The 15,652-nt window shown below is 37.4% G+C and overlaps 1 protein-coding gene across 1 annotated transcript in view; it reads right to left on the bottom strand.

Moving 5' to 3' along the window:
- Nucleotides 1-15,652, bottom strand: part of THSD7B (thrombospondin type 1 domain containing 7B) — a 657,597-nt gene that overhangs the window by 216,476 nt on the left and 425,469 nt on the right. Inside the window, 2 exon segments of the mRNA XM_032479372.1 lie at nucleotides 3,196-3,459; nucleotides 9,576-9,770. Coding sequence (XP_032335263.1) covers nucleotides 3,196-3,459; nucleotides 9,576-9,770 — 459 coding nt within the window.

Raw genomic sequence — 15,652 nt, 5'->3', positions numbered from 1 at the left:
AAGATGAATGCTGGAGAGGCTGTGGAGAAAATGGAACCCTCTTACACTGTTTGTGGGAATGTAGTTTGGTGCAGCCATTATGGAAAACAGTATGGAGATTCCACAAAAGACTAAAAATAGATTTACCATATTATCCAGCAGTCCCACTCCAGGGCATATATCCAGAGGGAACCTTAATTCAAAAAGATACATGCACCCCAATGTTCATAGCAGCACTATTTACAATAGCCAACACACAGAAACAACCTAAATGTCCATCAACAATGACTGGATAAAGAAGCTGTGATAGATTTATATAATGGAATACTGCTCAGCTGTAAAAAATAATAAAATAATGCCATTTGCAGCAACATGGATAAACCTGCAGATTGTCATTCTAAGTGAAATAAGCCAGGAAAGAGAAAGAAAAATACCATATGATATTACTTATATGTGGAATCTTAAAAAAAAAAAAAAGAGACAAACTTATTTGCAAAACAGAAACAGACTCACAGACATAGAAAACAAACTTATGGTTAACAGGGGGAGAAAAGGGTGGGAAGGGATAAATTAGGAGTTTAAGATTTGCAGACACTAATATATATAAAATAGATAAACAACAAGTTTATACTGTATAGCACAGGGGACTATATTCAAGATCTTGTAACTTATGGTCAAAAAGAATATGAAAACAAATACATGTATGTGCATGTATGACTGAAGCATTATGGTGTACACCAGAAATTGATACACTGTAAACTGACTATACTTCAATTAAAAAATAAGGAAGACTATTAAACAAAACAAACAACAACAAAAAACCAATGGTCTTGGCAATGACTTTTTGGATATGACACCAAAAACATAAATTATAAAAGTAAAAATTGACAAATAGAATCACATCAAACTTAAGATTTTGCACAGCAACAGAAACAACTAACAAAATGAAAAAGCAACCTCTAGAATGGGAGAAAACTTTTGCAAACCATATATTGGATAAGAGGTTAATATCCAAGATATATAAAGAATGTATACAACTCAATGACAATGAGTGTGTATATGTCCATGAATAACTGAAAAATGGTGCTGAACACTGGAATTTGACACAACATTGTAAAATGATTATAAATCAATAAAAAATGTTAAAAAAATAAAAAATAACAAAAATAACAAAAAACAAACAATCCAATTAAACACTAAGCAGAGGACCAAAATAGACTTTCTGAAGAAAACATCCAAATGGCCAAGTAGTGCATGAAAAGATTCTTAACACCACCAATCATCAGGGAAATGCAAATCAAAACCACATGGGCTATCTTATGACCCGTTAGTATAGCAATCATCAAGAAGACAAGAGACAACAAGTGTTGATGAGGGTGTAGAGAAAGGCAATTCCCTGCACACTGTTGGTGAAATGTAAATTGGTGCAGCTACTATGTAAAATACAGAGGTTCCTCAAAGAAGTAAAAACAGAACTACCATATGATTCAACAATTCTACTTCTGTGTATACATCCCCCAAAAGTGAAAACAAGGTATCAAAGAGATGCAGGCATTCCCATGTTTACTGCTGCATTATTCACAATAGCCAAGATATAAAAACAATCTATATGTCCATCAATAGATGAATGGATAAAGATGTAGAGTATATACACGATGAAATATTATTTAGCCATGAAAAAGACATTCTGCCACTTGTGAAAATACGAAAGATCTTCAGGATATTATATGAATTGAGATACATTAGTCGGAGAAAGACAAATACTGTGTTATTTCACTCATCACTCATATCACTGTTACATCATACTCATACATGGAATCTAAAAAAGCCGAACTCATAAAAGCAGAGTAAGAGTGGTTTCAAGGGGATGGGAGTGAAGGGATTGACAGGGATAGGATAGTTATTTAATGATACAAATTTGGAATTAGCAGAAAATAAGTCCTAGAGATCTAATGCACAGTACAGTGAATATGGACAACAATATTGTGTTATAATCAAACTTGCTAAGAGACTAGAATTATTCCAACCACTAAAAGGGAATGGTAATTATGCAGTGTTACAGGTAATAATTTTCACTACAATCACAATCACATTACAACCTACAAATGTACAGAATTAACATGTCATACACCTTAAATGTATGCAATGCTATAAGTCAAATATATTTTAAGACAAAAATTTTAAAAATAAACTGATATGTACATTAAAGGTGAAAAAAAGATTTGAGTTGACCAACTTTGGCCTCTGTAAAATGGGTCCATTACCTGCTTACGATGTGTTTAATGTTTCTGAAAGTAAAATTACTGAATACAATTCTGTAGACTAACTGAGTAAGCAGAGCAACAACCATACTAATTAAAAAATCATTAAGCCTTAAATTGCATTTCTATGAGGATCTAGATATATCCTAAGCAAAATGAGCTGTTACACTGGCAATAAAGAATAAAGATGAACTATCATTTAGTTGACTTGTGTGTAAAAACTGAATTCGATTTTCCATTTCTGGCATTATTGAGAAAGTTTATTAGACTACAAGACCTTGATGACAGAGACCAAAATCTACTTTTTTTTTTTTTAAGAGTTTGTCACTCAAACATCAATTCTCTCTATCCATACCTTCTGTAAAATCCCTAACTTGCTTAGTTTTTTTTAAAAGGTAATTAAAAACCAAAAAATAGGGGAGGAAATTCATAAGCCACATTGTAATCATTAATCTCAGCCTCTTCCATCAGTGTTTACCCCGACCATATTTAACCATCATTCTTTTCTCTGTTCAACAATATCTTTTAAATCATCCCAAGGTTCCCCATCCCCTCCCCCCAAAAACAGTCTTCACCCTGATTAACATCTCAAAAACTTTTCCAGATTGCCTAATTTCTTTTCTACAGTTCTAGTCTATTAATTTGGGTGTACTTATACACTGCACTGTAAAACATTTAAAATTAAACTTCTTCTTTGGTATTCTGTCCACATCTTTAGAAGAAATCCAAGGCCTGATGCCTTCTACATATATGACCAGAGCACCAACAAAGCATAAAATATATTTGTTTGTTCTGGACTTTGGCTTTCTCGGAGAAGAGTGAGATATGGCTATGTGCATTTCATACGCCCATATTTTATGAGAGGCAGTGTGTTCTTGCCAGAGGAGAAGGGAAACATTTCTAAGAAACAAAGCTACTAATTCTAGACCTGGGACAAACCTCCCCATCTCCTTACCAGAGCTGTTGCAGTGGGCGGGGTCAACCAGCCTTCCATGTTTATCAGAGCAGGTTATTGCTCGGAAGCGCACGCCTTTTCCACATTCTTTGCTGTCTCCTTGTACCCGCAGTCCTCTGTGAGGCTCCCTTCTGCCTTCAGGAAGAAGGCAATCTGACCAATTACCATAAGGTTGAGATATAAACGCATCACAAGGACATGGTTCTGTTTCCACCAGAGGGTACAGGTCAGCATCTTGACATTTCTCCTTCTTCCTGCTTTTGCCTGTTCCAACAAGAGACATTCACGTATTAATTTCACATCGGCTGTTTTGTTAAAAGTCACTTACGTTGTATTTAAAAGCTATTAGACTATTAATTCGTAATAAAGTTTTTTTTCACTCTTTTTTTCCACATGAAGTTAATCCTAGGAGAATGGAAGCAATTCCCAGAGCATCTGTGAAATTAGTTTATTTGGGAAAAAAGTTTCATGTTGAATACTGGCAGAAAATACTTAGAAGATGTTTGCTATGGTGGCTCAGCAACTAGAAAGGGTCTTGGTTGATTTATTTACTATCGATTTCCCTATGATTTACTGATAAAAACAGATTGATTACCTTGTCTCCATTTTCTTGAAATTAATGGTCGCCAGGGAAACCAACAAAATACTGTAAATATTAACTCCTTCCGTGTTTTTTCGAGTAGCTTTTTAAAAAGAGTTTATGTATTCAAGGAACAAAATGGTATCCTCCCAGACAATGGCCCTGGAGTGAGGCTGGGTGTCACATGGGGTGGTGGGCAAAGTGGAACTTACTTTGCCTCCTGCTGTTGGGCAGCTCACAAATGCTGCCAGAAACAACAGATTGCAATAAATGCTCAAATCATGTTGGATAATTTAATCTGAGGAAAAGGGTATGCCTTCCACTTTGAGAGACCTTTTTAACTGAAATATTTTAGAATATGACCTTACCTTGCCAACTGACTTTGATGGACCTTTTTGCTGGAATACTAACTTTGAGTAATGACAATGCAAAGTCATTTTTCAAAGCTGTGAGTGCTTGCTAATCATGTTCAATGGATTCCAAGACAGCCTGCAACTTGACTCAACTTAGCTACTAACACAGTTCCTCTACATTTTTTAAAGGATTTCCTAGATCTAATAATTTTACTTTGTTTCCTCATTAGTAGGTCATTAGCTAGAGCCTTGGCTCTGATTGTGTGGGGGGGGGGGGAGGGAGAGAAGGCGGCTTTATTAGTCTATGTTCAGTCTTTATGGCTGTTTTGGAAATGCTGGATACAAGCTGATAAGTAGACTACTTTCACTGGCAGATGGTTTTACATTACACACAAGTCTACAGTTGTCACCTGGACACTTGGCTCTATGTCTTCTGTGATGCTTATGGTCACAATAAATAAGGATTCCTGCAGGACCTGAAATGACCTTGTGAAAGCTCAGCCACACCAGCGTCCTGCTGGGAGGCGGTATTCACTTACCTCTACCATCAGTGACACTTACTGAGAGTAAGTTTGAGAGGCACAGCTTCTACCACAGCTGTGAGAACGTACCGGTTGAGAGATCTGTCAGTGGGTGGGGAATGGCTCCTTATCAGCATTTAACCTGCCCAAGTCTCTGGTGCTTTCTGAATTCCCATAAGGTACTGGTATCTCCATCTCTTCCATTTCTACTCTCTCAACACATGTAACCCTAGATTCTAAGTCTACCTGTTCCTTTAAACTACTTACTCTCGCCAAAGTAATAAAACAAACCAAGCCCTGAACTATCTTTTCTTATCTTTTAGACTTGATCATTCAGTGACAGCTCTGAGTACTGACTACACCGTCATTCTTGAAATAACCTTTCCAAGTTTCATCAGACCTTAACTTTTTGTCCCTTGCCCCTACCCCACACCCCTGCCATCTCTCTGGGCACATCTCTTTTTGCTTGTTGCCATCTCCCTCCCTACCTCTCTTAACTGATGGGCATCCTCAGGGCACTGCCCTAGATTCTCTTTTCTGATCCTACACTTCCACCCACGCACAGAGTTCAAGTAATCGTCTATATGCCTTCGATCCCTAATTAGTACCTTCAGCCCAGATTTTTTTACTCAAGCTCTGAGCCAGACTGGAAAACTACACTAAAGGACCAGTCAAATTCAATGTGACAAAACCCACCCTTCTGAACACCACAACTTTTCTCTCTCCTTCTGTGTTTCCCATTTCTACCAATATGGCCAAGTCAAAAACTGGAGTGTCACGCTTGAAACATACCTCTATCTTTTAATGACAAAAATAATTTCAAATACCTAAACATCTCCTGAATCAGTCCACTGTATCCGCTCTGACTGATACCACCCATATTTAGCCCATCTGCAAATCCCCAGCTTAAATCACTACAATGGCTCCTTCCGAGACGTCACTGCCACCACAACCCCCTCCCTCCCTTCCATCTATTCCCCACACTGAGGCCAGGACCAACCTACAAAGTTGGAAGTCTGATCACAACACCCATCTATTTAAAACCACGGTTCATGGAATGAAGTCTAGACTCCTCAGCCTGGTCATCAAGGCTCCAAAGGATCTGGGCTTATTAGTATCTGCCTCCTGCCTGTGTTGCACCACCTGCCTCCAGCAGGTTACAAACTAGCATCTTTTAGCTCCTAGAAACCACTCATTTAACTGCTGGCCTTTGTATGTTCTACTCCAGAAACTCACCAGTTCTAGCCTCCCTCCATAGCCTAGCTAATGACTGCTTGCCCTTTAGGTCCAGAATGAGAGATTAGTCCCTCCAGAAAGTCATCCTTGAACACACTCTTCATCTCAGCCCTAGAAGCGGTGTTCTTCCGTACTTGTGTATCCTGTGGTAGGCAGAGTAATGGCTCTCCAGCAAAGTTCACATCCTAATCCCTGGAACAGGTGAACGTGCTACTTTAGATGGCAAAAAGAACTTGGTAGGTGTGACTAAGAGTATGGATTTTGGGGTAAAGAGATTATTCTGGATTATCTGGGTGGGTCCAACATAATCACAGGATCTTAAATTCAGAGAGCATTTCCTGGCCTCCAGTAGAGGGTCAGAGGGAATATGACTAGGAAGGAATAACCCAACAGATGCAATGTTACTGAATTTCAAGACTTGGAAGGGAGCCATAAGTCAAGGAATGTAAGTAGCCTCTAGAAGGTGGAAAAGAAAACCTTTTCCCCTAGAGTTTCAGGAATAAAATGCTATCCTGCCAACCTTTTGCTTATAGGCATGTAAAACTTCTGTCTGACTTCAGACCTACAGAAATCTAAGATAATAAATCTATGTTGTTTTAAGCCACCAAATTTGTGGTAATCTGTTACAAAAGCAATAAAAAAAACTCACACAGCACCCTGTAACAGCTACTGTAGCAGGTACTACACTGTGTTGCGACTTCTGTAGCAAAACTCTTATCTCCCATTAGCCTGTAAGCTCTTAAATCAGGGTCATGTCTATCTATTCCCTTGTAGTGCCTAGAGCAGTAAGTGGTAAGCAAAAATTGTTCCTTGATTAATTGAGGAAAGTTTTTAAGAAAGAAGGAAAAAGGAGGAAGAAAGAAAAGAGAGTAGAAAGAAATAAAGAAAACGTCCAAGTACAGGGTAACCAAAAGTTACTGGCAGAGCAAATATTCTGTACAAATATACACTGTCTCTAGTCATAATCAGCATTAAACTCTGGATTCAGAACCAGCTAATACTTTAAAATGTTTTTTTTAATCAATCCCTACTGCAGCTCTTAAGATATTTTTCCCCTTAAATCAGAGAAATTTATAACTGATTCCACAAAAACAAAACAAAAAACTACAATATTTAATGGGTATTAGTTATCCAATTATTTTGAAAAAAAAAGTATGAATAACCCGACAGACCTCCTATTTGATGGGCTGATTATTTACAGTACTGTATAGACAACAGCTTTAATTATCATTGAATCTAAAACTGTGATCATCTACTTTACATACAACACAGAACACCCAGATATTCAATTAAAACCTCTGGTTAACAAAAATGGAAAAAAGAAACAAACAGCCTAGATGGCCCCCTGTACAATGGGAGGCTTGTCTTTATGTCTGTATGTTGCCCTGTGTGTGACTGTGTTGAAGAGAGAATCACACTGCCTTGCAATCTAAGCTCAGGCCTTTCACTATCATTTGTGTTAGACACAGCTTATTAAGCTTACTACCAAATTACATGGGGAAAATCAAAACACAAGCATTAGTATCACATCAAATAAAGCTTGAGAAGCACACATTTTTCACTGCTTGTTTTTCCACCAATGACACTGCAAACAATGAAGAGTAAAGAGCATTTTACTCTCCGCCCAAGTCTACAAAGATTAACTCAATGCAGTGGCTGACTGACAGTGAACTCAGTGTTTCAGACAGAGGAAATTAAAGACAGTAACAGGATCCTCTGTGCTTTAGATAAACAGACTCTTAGCTTATTAGGTGCATTTCAGGAAGAAGTGTAATTACCCCCTCTTCTTGCATCTTCCCACACATGGAAAAACATCACGATCATTAGCTTGATCATTCCTGTTCTTTGTGACCAGCAGTAAGTCTTCATCAAGATGTATGCTAACGCATGTATTCCCCAAAAACAAAATTGCAAACTAGCCTTCCCCCATACCTGTTTGGAGCAGTTCCTCAGAGCTATCTGAGAGGCTGTCCCCAGGGCTAGAGTCCTCAGTAAGACCTCGCATAAACCTTAACTCTTACACTGTGCATTTTCCTTTCAATCAACAGCCCTAGATAATTCATTTGATTCTTTTTTTTTTAAAACAACTCTTATATTTCATGAAAACAGCCAGTTGTTTAGGTGTCATCCAGATATTAAGACATGCAAAGATCAATTAGCTAGGCAAAAGCACAACAGTTAATAATCTAGAAAAGAAGTTCTAAATAGTCTTTAGCATGAGTAATTCTTGGGATAGAGTTTGCAGAAAAAAGTATAACAGTTTGCCAACATTTACATTAAAAGTATATGTTAAATAAAAGTCCAATCCATTACACTTTTGACCATTCATAACACAAACTGCACTGGTTGTAAAATGAATAAATATCCTAGGATTTTCAGTATTTTTCATTCTCAGTTTGCATGTACAAAGTATCATCACCTATTAAAAACTTTCTTTCCTCCTAAAGGAAATTCTCTTTCATCTCAAAGATACAAAGAAAGTTGCTAGGATAACGACTTTCGAAGCGTTATGTATGAACACGTAAACCAAGCTCCATTACATTGCCCCTGAAGTTGGAATTATGCCTGTAATATATATATTCTATACCGGTATATTGTTTCTCTGTAAGAAATCTGTTTTATCTGAGAAACATAAGCAATATTGCATAAAATCATGTACGAACAAATTTTTATAGAAGAGAGATCAAACTATAACATATTTTATTTGATGTTTCCATTTGTGATTATATGTTTCACCTGTACTTACAAATGGGCTCCTGATGTGGGTGCAGAAAGCCTGTTAAAGGCTCTCATGGATTATGTCAATCCATTAGAGTGAGTCAAATTTAAAACAATCTTGTATGTAATGCATTCAAACAAAAGGGGTCTTGAAACCAAGAGAATTAGCTCACGAATTGCTCATGAGAACAAATGTCATCTGTGCTTAATTCTTCAATGTCAACCCTAATTTTATTATCCCAATTGTTATTTTGGCATCTTTCCTTGGGTTCTTCACTCCCTGAATTAAGTTTTCTGCTTATACGAAAAAAACATACAATGAAGAGAAGTTCTGGCATATTTATTTAGACAAGAAGTAAGATATATTATTGTATCAATTATCTGCATATTATAGGCACAATTGCTCTAGGACCTTGATTAAACTATTCATTGCTTTAATTTCCATTAAATTTCAAGGATGTAAATAAAATCATTAATTAATATATATCACAAAAATGGAATTTATTTATGCAGTTAATTTTTTGCCTTCCCCTACTAAAATTTTAAAATATCCAGTTACTTAAAAGGTAATAGTAAAAGATGAAGACATAATGAGATCTGCCTCTAATGTTATTTACAAATCCAGGGCTGCTTCCAAGCTGGCTGAGATCCTGGCATGAAAACGACACGAGATAATTTGCCATTAACTACTCCCAGAAAGTTGGTGGGTATATTGCCATTTATGACTATAAAGATTATAAAGCTGTATAGAGAGGAACTTTAGAGCTATAGAATGATTCACATCTTTCATTTGTTTCACAAGCATTTAACTGAGTATGTACTATGTAGTACCAACCACAGGCAAAGAGGATGCATAATGGCAGGGAGGGACGGGGAGAGGGAGAGACTTGATACAATTTCCTGCCCTTCTGGAACTTGATAGGTTCAGGAGAGCATCACTTGCCTGAAGACAGAGTGAGAGGCACACCCTACCTGTGAGCTGTCGCCGTCTACTTCGAGTTGTTTCACAATTCGTGGAGCAGGGCGTAAACTTGGACCAAGCACTGAAGGTGCAGTCATCACGACATGGGACTGTACACTCCTGCACAAGGGGAGGCATGCCATTTGTCTGCCTGAGGCATTCCGTCATTTCTGCTGACTGGTTGTTATCAGAGACACATGAGACAGCTAAAAAAACAGAAACAAACATGGATCCTTTTGTTATTATTTTAATTAAATCAGTCTGCTGCTGGTTCTTTGACAAAATAGCAGAATTTCCCAACATTTGAAGAATTTGGTTATCACAGTGATTGCAAAAGGTGTTCAACATAGCTAACCTTATTCATCTTTGGAAATTAAATGTTTATTGTTGCCAGTGGAGGTTTTTGAGAATTCAATTGGTTTCATTATTAATCCAAATCCTGCACTGACAGCAACCAAAATAACATTTAGTAATTTACTGTATGTCCTACTTTGAGCATCTGATCTCTAGAGGAGATATAAACCTAGAAAAACAGAATCTGTAAAACAGTAATATAAAGACCAAAAAGGACAAAACCATCAAAAAAAATCATTAAAAATTTTCCTAGATTTGATCTTTTTGTTTAGTTGTTGAAGTGGCACTTATGGAAGTGGTCCTATTTTAATTTCACAGTCAGTATTTAAAAAGGAATTTCTGCTCTCTACAAGTAACCTTCTTCCTTACTAACATTTCAGGGTCAGTGAGAAATTCTAAATCATTTTTTTTTCAACTACAAGCTAATCTATCCAGATAATCCCCACTACAAATATTCTACCAACTGCAGATAATTCTTCCACGTTTCTCACATACATTTTCAACTAGGATGTCTCTAGTCATACCATGAAGTAATTAATAATCTCAAGATAAAACATTTATGAGATTTTATTTGATTCTTTGGGCTAATGAAATTTACTTTATTCAATTACGAATGGATAATATTTTTGTGAATCTTTTACTCACCCTCATTACGGACTCTAAGGATGTATCTTTATTTTCTAGACCAGCACGCTTCAACCTTGGCACTACTGACATTTTAGATTGAATAGTTTCTTTTTGTTGGTCCAAGAGTCTTGTGCATTGTAAGATATTGAGCAGCATTCCTGGCCTTCACCCATGAGTTGCCAATAACACACACACCCTCCCAATTTTGGAAACCAAAAATGACTCCAGGCATTGCCAAATATCAGCCCTAGTTGAAAAATACACTTCTAAGCCAATTCCTAACCAAAAATGTCTATGAGAATATATTCAATGGCATAAATTCAGACCTACTATATCAGCATCTCCGGGGGAGAAGTCCAGGAATATTTTTGTCTTTAAGTGTCAAAGGTGGTGCTGATCCAGTCTGCCCACTGACTGGCCACATCTGGCATGATGCCTCTGGATGTGGTATATGTTAATGGCTATTTGCTGAGATCATCATCTTAAAGAAACCAAAGTTTAGGGTCATTTTATTATAGCTCTATAAAATCTACCAAGATACAAGGAATAAAGAGACCACAGCTTCGGATCAATATTGTTAAGAACTCTTTATATAAACCTCTCTAATACAGGATAAGTGTACGTAGGGGCTTTCAGTTGCCCATTTCTCTTATATTCTGAATTCCTTTCTTTATTCTGAACACAACAGAGAACAAGTCAATCTGAATCCCATCCAGCCAGCCAGCCATTTACTTATTATTTATGAACTGGTGAAAGCCAATCGTACTGAATGCTTTAGGACCTAGGAATTAGCTAAGATGACAATGGAGGCACACACAATACTTCCCAGCTTGTACATCTGCTCTGTGGCAGGTGGGGCTATTCATTCATTTTGAATAATTTTTTGTTTTTTTGTTTTTATCCACATCCTAGGAACAAAATCCACTGCACATCAAGCCAACATCACCTGCATTTTCTTTGTTGGGAATATTATAGCCATTAATGATGAATTTAGCAATATATTTTCTTAAGTAGGATACAAGCAAATGTTATTTGAATTTCATGCTGAGAAAACTAATTTGGAGTCAATTTAGGGGACTTTTATTGTGCCAAGTTTATTTTTTCCCAACATGACAATGCACTAAATAACACGAAGAGAAATTTTAAATACTTCCAAAAAATATTGCCATTTGAAATTTAACATCTATGAATATACAAATGAAGAGCTTTTCTCCCCAATGATAATAAAATATTAACTTTCTATAATTTCATTTGAATAAGTTTAAAATTTGAAAGCTATGATAAACATTCAATGATATTCTGAAGTTCTACAAACCGTATAAATTAGAATATACTAGGTTTATGAAAGTCCATATTGAACTATTTTGCATAAGAAATTAAGAAAGAATAGCTCCAGCACACGATAGAAATCACAGATACTGCTGTCACATGGCATGAATGCAAATTCCAACCCCAAACATCTGGGAATTACGTGAACCGAGATAAGTTATTTAAATTCTTCATGCTTTAGTCTCCTCATCTTTAAAATGACTATAACAAGGGCACATGCAACAAAGGGTTGTGAGAATTCTCGTAACAGTGCCTCACACCGACTAAGGGCCAAATAAAGGCTATTATTATCCTTCATATTTGTTTTAAATCAAGCTGATAGTTCCAGCAGGTACACACACTCTTGCTCGCCAACATCACGTTTCTTCCTTGGCCACCCTCAGAATCTGAAGGATAAAGATGAAGAGAAAACTGGGGGAATCTTCACCTGATTCCCTACTACACTTAAAATCACCCTTAGTCAACCCATTTATTAGATACACCCTCAACACATTGACTGCATTAACAGGACTACGCAGAGCAAATCTGAGCCATCACTCCCACGCAGACTGATGCACTAGTCTAATGGAGACACTGGAGGATTCTAACGGCCACAGAATACATCCAAAGTTGTAGCATGAAATCTGATCCATACTACTCTGAAGACCAGAAAATCTAGGATCATTTATCTCAAGGGTGAGTAGTAACTGACAAGCTACAGAGCATGCAATCATCAGTTTAGGTCAGGCCCTGTGGTTTTCAGATTTCTTCAAGTTCAAGATTCTAATTTCTTTTCACAAGCAAAAAGAACCACTAGAAATAAAAACATGAAAAAGTTAAATAAAATGATTTCCTTCTTGGGGATGTTCTAGTATAAAAGGAATCATTGAATATACATGTACTGAATGACTGGGTATTGAACTATACTAAAGGGGAGGCAAAAAAATGAAGAAAGAACAAGTGAGAGGTAGGCAGGACTAGAAACCCCGCCGAGGAAAGAAGACAGATACACACACAAAGGAAATGAGAAGACATTTAGAGTCAGTGGGAATACACCCATTCACAGGCCCCCTCCACTGGGCAACTCATAGGCAAAGGATATTTTTAAAATGTTATTTTTAACCTACAACATAGTTCTGTGACCAATATTAAATGTGTATTAACTCCATCAGTCAGATAACTTCTTTTGAGGACTAAATCAGAGGTGGCAGGCAGAGTGTACCACCAAATTGTGGGGCTTGGTGTCTAACAGAACTAAGGATGGCTTTTAATTTTTTTTTATTGTTGTTACCTTGGGCAAATTATGTAAATTCTCTTAAGGCAATTAATTCATCCATACCATGGGAATGATAACATCTACATCACATGATAAACTGATGCCGATGAAGTGCTTAGCACAGAACTAAGCACTTGGTATGTGTTTCTAGAGAGTTACCTATTACTTTGAAGAAGGCTAGTGGAAATGAAACCTAAGACATGGCTGGAAAGAGGATTCCACCATCACTTGTCTTAGGTCAGGAAGAATTTCCCAAATCCCACCAAACTCTCTTGACCCTTAAAAAGTGTGACTGGACCCTCCCTTAAATTATAATGTCGCTGCAGCCTCTTCCAAAGACTGTGTGGTCCTCCCTAGGATATTGTGTTATATTTCCAAGTGAAGCTCTGTGCACTGTGTTTACCATCTATAAAAATGAGCCTACAATATAAGCTTCCATATAAGATCACAACTCCAGGAAAAGTCAGAAACGGAAATCTAAGGTCTGCTGGAAATTCTTTTCAGAGGCAGCAAGATCAAAATACTTTCAAAGAGTTTAATGAGAAAAGAGTGAAGATTTGCATCAGAGAGCTGGCCATATTTATACCTCACTTACTGAGGTGGTCATATCCCACAGAAGCAGGTGCCATGTCCCTCTCTGCCAAAACACACTGAATTCATGAGAATTTTAACACCTAAGTAATATTTAGGGGTATATATCAAAGCTTTTCAGACCATTAGAACCATTTCAGCTTCATTACCGATCAGAAGAACAATGAACGTAAGGCAGAAAAAATAGCTTATGCCCCGAGATTGAGAATAGAACTTCTTAATGTCACTTACTTACCTGGTGGCCTAGACTTTAGACGACTTATACACCTTGATCCTTATTAACTACATCTTCTGCCCTAATACTTACTGAAATTGACCTACTTTTTCATCCATCCATTCCTCCATCCACTCACTTGGTCACAAAAAATATAAAGAACTAGGAATAATTATAAAAACATCCTGTGTATGTACACAGATATGCATGTACATATAAATAATTCAGTTTCTGAGAGGCTACATTAGCGGCAGTAACAGGCAGGTAAATAGATAAAAGTGGCATAATACTACACTTTACCTACTGGCAATAACCAATCGGGAAGTCCTGGTTTACCAGAGAAAAGTAGGTACCTCAGTCTTGAAAAGATGTTGTAAGGGGCAGACAGGAAGAATAAGCCGTTACAGAGAATGTACCCATAAGACATCTGCTTTTTAGTTGAACTCTGAGTTCCAGATCTTCTGGCTCATAGCATATCACTTACAGGTCATAATCTTAAGAGTTCTCTTTCAGTGCTTTTGAGTATTGGAAGTACTGTACCACACTAGTGAGCAAGGTGCTTTCCATCAGGCAAGGAAGAGGCATTTACTGCTGGCCATGTCTGTCATGTATTTCTACCTGGGGTGAATCGTTCAAGAGCAGTGGCAATTTAGAGATTATATTTTATTTACCAAACTTGAAATGTTGTCATCTTTACTAGAGTAAAGCTGTACTCCCAGGTAAAAATCAGCTCAAAGAGCTGCAGAACATTCTCATCGTGCTTTGTTTGAAATTGAGCTAAGCTCAGAGTAGCTGCCTGCAACAGCTGGGTATTCTCATTAAGGACTGATGGAGACAAGCTACCAAGACAAAAGCTCCCAGACAAGAAGAGTCACCAGGTAGGTGGGTCCGGTGATCTGGAACTCTCTAGCGGCCTCTGTGATGCCTGGGGTCCCATTTTTCTATTCATAGTGTCTAGCAATGTATGTAACATATAGAATTGAGTTCAGCTTTATCTTCCTCTCAGTCACGACACAGCCTGAGCAAAAATCACCCAAGAAGGAAAACAAGTTACTAATTGCTTTCCCTTGTTACCTGATTCTTTTCAATTCTAGTAGCATGAAAAGGAATGGCCTAGGATAAAATGTAAAATTATCTGAGAATTGAGCAAAAGAAATATAGCAAAGATGTGTATGAATTCTGAGTGTGTCTCAGAGTTAATTTTTTGAAGACAGCAGCTTTTACGTGGGATAGTTCGGCAGCCTTCTTAGCCTTTAATGATGATTGAAATCAGCAGATTATTAACCACTACTAAATGGCTAGTCTTTCTGGCCCCATCACCTCTCAACTCTGATAGTCACACATGCCATGGTAAGTTTGTCTTCTTTTCAGTTATGATGTGAAAAGGGCAGGGTTTGCTGGCCTTATGATAAGAAATGATAATGTTCTATCTGGAAAGATGAAATAAATGATAGAGCCCAGATCTGCTCATGTTTATCACCTTCACCAAGGACACCCGCATCACTTTCCTGAAGTCACTTCTGACAGATTTCAACTCTAATAGTTGACAAAAAAGGGCAAGAAGAATTTCTTTCAAGAGGTCATGATTTCCAGGAAATAAGGGTGAGATGCTAGGAAAAATAGAAGGGCTCCATTAGCTTGCCGTCCTGCAATTGGGAACTGCTTCAGTTCAGATACAGAGCTCAAGGGACATGCACCTCCAGGAGCGGGGGAGGGGG

The sequence above is a fragment of the Camelus ferus genome, chromosome 5 (genome assembly GCF_009834535.1).
Source record: "Camelus ferus isolate YT-003-E chromosome 5, BCGSAC_Cfer_1.0, whole genome shotgun sequence".
NCBI lineage: Eukaryota > Metazoa > Chordata > Mammalia > Artiodactyla > Camelidae > Camelus > Camelus ferus.
Note: the sequence above shows the minus strand (reverse complement) of the source record. Positions and strands in the feature narration are given on the sequence as shown.